The 5,448-nt window shown below is 33.3% G+C and overlaps 1 protein-coding gene across 1 annotated transcript; it reads left to right on the top strand.

The window, feature by feature from the left end:
- Positions 1–257: 257 nt before the first annotated feature.
- On the top strand, positions 258–4,443 carry LOC124375071 (eukaryotic translation initiation factor 3 subunit D-1-like). Its single transcript, XM_046833193.1, has 3 exons — positions 258–402; positions 3,572–3,715; positions 4,270–4,443. Exons 1-2 carry the CDS (start codon positions 322–324, stop codon positions 3,665–3,667), a joined length of 177 nt encoding a protein of 58 aa, XP_046689149.1. The 5' UTR covers positions 258–321; the 3' UTR covers positions 3,668–3,715; positions 4,270–4,443.
- The last annotated feature ends 1,005 nt before the right edge of the window (positions 4,444–5,448 follow it).

The raw sequence follows: 5,448 nt of genomic DNA on the forward strand, positions 1-5,448 counted from the left end.
GAATTGTATGTACCTATTTCCAATTATATTAAAGATAAAGTATTAACAATAAAATAATTTCAAACAACTTTTGGAACTCAATAACAAAAAAGGATGGACACATCCAATGCAGCTGATCAGGTTGTTGAGTTTTCTAATATTTTGGGATTTTTTGTGTACTTCATAAACTTGTACTGTTCCAGGGAGAACCACGCTACAAGTTTGATGATTTCCCAACCCATTTATCTCAGAGGAGGAGGAGCGGAGAGGTGGCGTCTGTTGCATATCGCTACCGGAAGTGGGACTGAGACAATGGTGTGGTGCTAGTATCCCGATGTGAACATGATGCAGTGCTACTGGCCAACTCCCGGCGGGGAACTCCAGTTCCTCACCATCAAGGCTCTTAATGAGTGGGACTCTAAGGTCAGACAATTGTTCCTAAGTTTGGTATTATAAAATGTTAATTTTACATGTGCAAAACTGATAAACTTTATAAAAATGAATACAAGTAAATTTACAAGGCAGAAGATTAAATTAAACAGCCTCTACCATTACTGTTTCCAAATGTTTGCTACTAGGAAATGTATATGAAGTGGATAAGGGAAGAAAAAAATCTGTTTTCTTATCGTATTAACCTTTTGGAACAGGTCCTCGTTTTGCTCATGTCCTCCCCCACTGTGTTTTAACATACTGAGAGTCAATAATGGTAAGGTTTTAGAAAGAATGTCTCTTGAAGTGTAAAAGCTTTTTGCTAATGAATGATTATCTTTAAAAGTTAAGCTGAATAGCAGTACACCCAAGAGTTAGAGTGGAAGCATGCACTGTAACAATCAGCGAAAAACAATTCGCTGTGGGAACCATTACTATTCTCAAAATTTTTTTCACAATGTAGATTTGTTTTGCGTTGAATGGATGTTACAATTTAGAGAAAATATAAATCATAGACTTTTTCATGTTAGAATCCAGTGTTCCCAATAGATTGCAGTTGCTCATTTCTTTTCAGGATTATACCATGACTTTGATATGAAAACTGTGTTGCTAACTACTTTTTCATACCTATGAAAAAGTCTAAAGGAACCAGTATATTTTATTCTACTAATGATTATCTTTTGTGTTGCCTTTCGTATGTTTTTTAAGGTATAAAACTACTGATTTTTTGTTATTTCTTCCTATTGTTTAACCCTTTGCGTGCCACGGCGACGATACATCGTCGCAAAAACCTTGCGAAAAGTGCCAGGCGACGATCCGTCGTCGCTGTCTTGTTATCGTAATTTTTAACGCTTTATTTTTATGAATTCTTTTCACAAACCAATATTGTTTTATTTGTTAAACTATCCTGCAATAGATAAATAATAGTTCACGTAGTACTTTATATTAGTGAAGATAAAAAAAAACACCAGAATCATAGAGCAACAAACAGCTGGGCGGTGATCAACCGGGCGCGTAACTCGTTGACCGCGTAACAACTCGCTTACGTTTAGTATGCGTTAATATCTAAAATAATACGTTCGGGTCAATGGTTGTGTTTACATAGTTTTGAGGTTAGGATCCTTTAAATGATTTTGTTAATTGATATCTCCCTTGCGTTGCGTTGCTTGCGTTGGCTGTGAGTTGCTTGCGTGCTGCTCGCGCGAGCTTGTGTGTGGTGTGTGTGGTGTGTGTGTGTGGGGTGCGTACATATGGATTTTGGGAAAATATTGAAGACATATATTTTAGTTATACTTTAGAACCAAAGGATAATTGTATGTAATGCATTAATTATTTTTGTTGTCGTGTTGTGTTACGTACTGAAAAATGATTTTTACATTAGTGTACATAATTTCAAGCATTGTTATGTAACTATAGTAATTATATAAAAAAGTTTACCATTATTTTTTTTCACATTAACGATGTTATAAAGAATATTAAAAAAATATTCTTTCCCATAGTAAGAATTGTTTCTTATTAATTTGTCAAAAAAAAATAAAAACTAAAAAAATAAAAATTGCTTATACAATTTTTGGTTTTGACATGCCAAAACTAATATTATTTTATGTTGTTTTCATTTGTTTTGTAACATTTTATTGTAATTACAAATTTGTTTACAACATTTGATACATGTTTTCATAAAAATGTATGAAAAAAATAAAAAAAAAATATATTGTTTTTCGGAAGCGGGTAATTTTTTATTATTCCCTGGCATTTTCGGCATTATGACTTGCAATATAGTTGCTAGTGCATTTTCTTTTGTACTAAATTTTTTTTGCCTTGTGGCATTCAAAGGGTTAAATATTATTGTCATTATTAGGGCATGGGTAGATAACTACCATTATACTTGATATCTTGATTCTTAGTGTTATCGAGATATCAAAAATTCTCAATTCCGACACTGTTTTTCCAACGCATTTTACAACTTTTATAATGATTATAATCAACAGATGTGCTTAAAAGTATCCTCAGAGAGTCCACGATTTCACAATTTTATCGTGACTACTGATGTGTCATAGCTGAATCTCAAATTTACCGATATCTTCAAATTAGTTTATTCCGCGTGGACGACAGATGATCGCCAATATGTTAAATTACCGGTCTCTAAAAACATTTCAGAGTCATCATTCCTGTGTTGTAAAACATAGATGGGTAAAATAATTACAGGTATCTTTTAACATAATATTTTGCTCACAGTTCATGTTTAGTAATAAATTTATGATCACCCATCGCCTCGAGTCTGTTGGTGTTTGTTCATCTCGTAATTTATGTAGTATAAATATGTCCTAAATATGTATGTTAGTGTGTTAAAATGTTTTATTTTGGATTTTTGAAAATTTTTTGTTGGTTGCGCTATCTACTGGGCAGTTTTGCTTTAATTGGTAACAAACCACAAGTATTGTGTGTATTTATATTTGTTAGTCAATATTTAAGATCAAACCGAGATTTTAAATAGAATGAGAAGAGCAAGCTTATCTTTACCAGATTGGAGAGATTTTCATCTTCTTCATATCATGTATTCTTTTTAGTGTCTCTATGACGAAGAAGAGGAATTTTCCTAGTCTAGTAATGATGTTTCTTCTTCCTATCCCTTTAGAACTAAATTTTTTAGTTGCGACCTTAGTTATTATTTATACTGTGATTATTATCAAATTAGAATCGAGACCAAATTTTGGTATTGGCCCGTTCCCTAATAAAAAATATAGATAGTTTTTTTTTAAGGAATTGGGGCTGATTTCTTATTTCTTAAAAAAAATGAAACAGAAAATCAAAATAGAAAAAAAACCATTTTTGGTAACGAAATAAAACATTTTGGGAATCAGCCCATCACTAGTTATTGTTTTTTTTTGGGTGGAAAACTCAAGGATTCTAATGTCAGCTTCAAATGTGGAAAGTAGTAATGAATTAATAATTCCTCAACATGCCTGGTTTTTCATCTAGACAGTGGGTGATGTGCAAAATAGAAAATTTAAGGAAGGAATAGGAAATTTCTATCTTTAACAGAACTGATCCAAAAAATTTCTATTTCTTTTTTCTTTTTTCGTGCATAACTCCATGTTACAATCACTTTACATGCAAGTACCTCTAATCAGTAGTGTGTAACACGTATTTGTATGGTGTGCAGTTGTCAGGCAGTGTGGAGTGGCGCCGAAAACTGGACACACAGCGTGGTGCAGTGTTGGCCAACGAGTTACTTAACAATGCTTGCAAGCTGGACTAAGTGGACTGTGCAGGCTTTACTTGCTGGCTCCGACCAGATTAAGTTCGGGTGAGTCCCATGTAATGTTATTGTCTAGAGACTGCTGTATTTTATTCAAAGGTGACTATGGTCTAGGAAAGCATTTGTGATAATCTTTTATTGGTTTGTTTCTTATTTTCTACTTATTTCATTAGGAGTGCGTTTTTACAACACGAAAGAAGGTTTAAATGATTACCTTAAATAGTCTCTAAGGCCCATTATTATCACATTATGCCGGCTGACTGGAGTTGTGCCGCTAGTGTCTCTCTTGTCGTTTTAACATGTTTAGATTAATACACTAGAACGACTGGTTGCACAGCAGGAAAAATTCAGGATTGTAAAACACCTGACGTTCGGTTGCCAGTCTTGCTGGCATTGTTTTAAACGAAGGTTTTACTAGGACGCACTATGAAATTGTCATTTATAGAAGCAGTGTTCTGCCACTAGCTACCATTACTATAATGTTTTAGCAATGTAACTCCACTATCAGCTGTGCAAACTTACAGTGGCCTAGTGTAATCAATTGTTAAGAATATTATCACAATGTCTTTTTTATTATAGCATTTATATCTTTATCTGACTAGGTATGTGAGTCGGAGCCCACCATGTGCGAAGACTCGATCTAAGCACGTGATCCTAGGGCACACAGCAGTATAAGCCCAACGAGTTTGCCACCCAGATTAACCTGAATAATGGACCATGCTTGGGGAATTCTGCGGTGCATCATTGGACACTCATGCATGAAGCAGAAAGGATGGCAAGTATCTTCATCATGAAGGATCCTAACAAGGTTCAGTATTTTCATTTGGTATCAAACGATTAAAAATACTTTGTAGGTATCAACTGGGAAAAGTAATGTTATAGGTATCAAATAGAATTAATGAGTAATGATAATCAAAATGAGACCAGAAGATGGTGTTGCTATAATTACTCTATTCAGAATCTAACCACATGTTAATCTTTGTACTGGCTCCGTGTACCCTACTTACTGTTAACATTTTATTGATGATGTCTCTTCCTCTGGTAGCAGCAGTTTTGCTTACTTATTTAACTTTTATTTCATTTGCTATCCTTTTACTTTGATTAATTGAAATTATTTAATTAAGTACTAATGAACAAAAATTATAATCCCAAGAAAATTAGGAATTATTAAGAGAAAATTTAAGTTATGAGATTAAGATCTTTTTCATAACTGCGTTCTTCAAAATGTCAATTTGTTTCAGCCGATGATCGTCTCTACGACATCCCAGATAAATACTTTTGAATCCTGAGATATGAAGATGCAGATGTATGAAGAGGGTGGGTTCCTCTAAAGCTGCTATTAATAACTTAAGAGTTATTTTTGAAATTATTATATTTTGTATTCTGTTTACTTCAAATTAAAATGTATCTTCTGGGAAATTCTTGTGGTATTGTATTTACCTTATTAGCTGAGTGTTAGCAAAAGCTCATCTCTTTGAGAGGCTAGAAAAAATTTCATTTACTGCCTGACTATATCTGCATATCTCAAGAACACACACCGTAATTCTAGTAGACTTGGCATTTTGCATGAAAGCTTCATTTCAATTTATGCAAACATCAAGTTTTATGATTTTTTTATCTCATTCCGTGGGATTTGACTAAGCATTAGTCAACATTTTTGTTATGGTATTATGGGTAAACATGATGGCAATGGGAAAATAACAGAATAAATACATTTGTAAATAACCAATATACATAAATATTTTTCTATTTTAATTTGAAATCCCATTATGGAGAAAACC

Source organism: Homalodisca vitripennis, unplaced genomic scaffold (genome assembly GCF_021130785.1).
Source record: "Homalodisca vitripennis isolate AUS2020 unplaced genomic scaffold, UT_GWSS_2.1 ScUCBcl_12969;HRSCAF=22967, whole genome shotgun sequence".
Lineage (NCBI taxonomy): Eukaryota > Metazoa > Arthropoda > Insecta > Hemiptera > Cicadellidae > Homalodisca > Homalodisca vitripennis.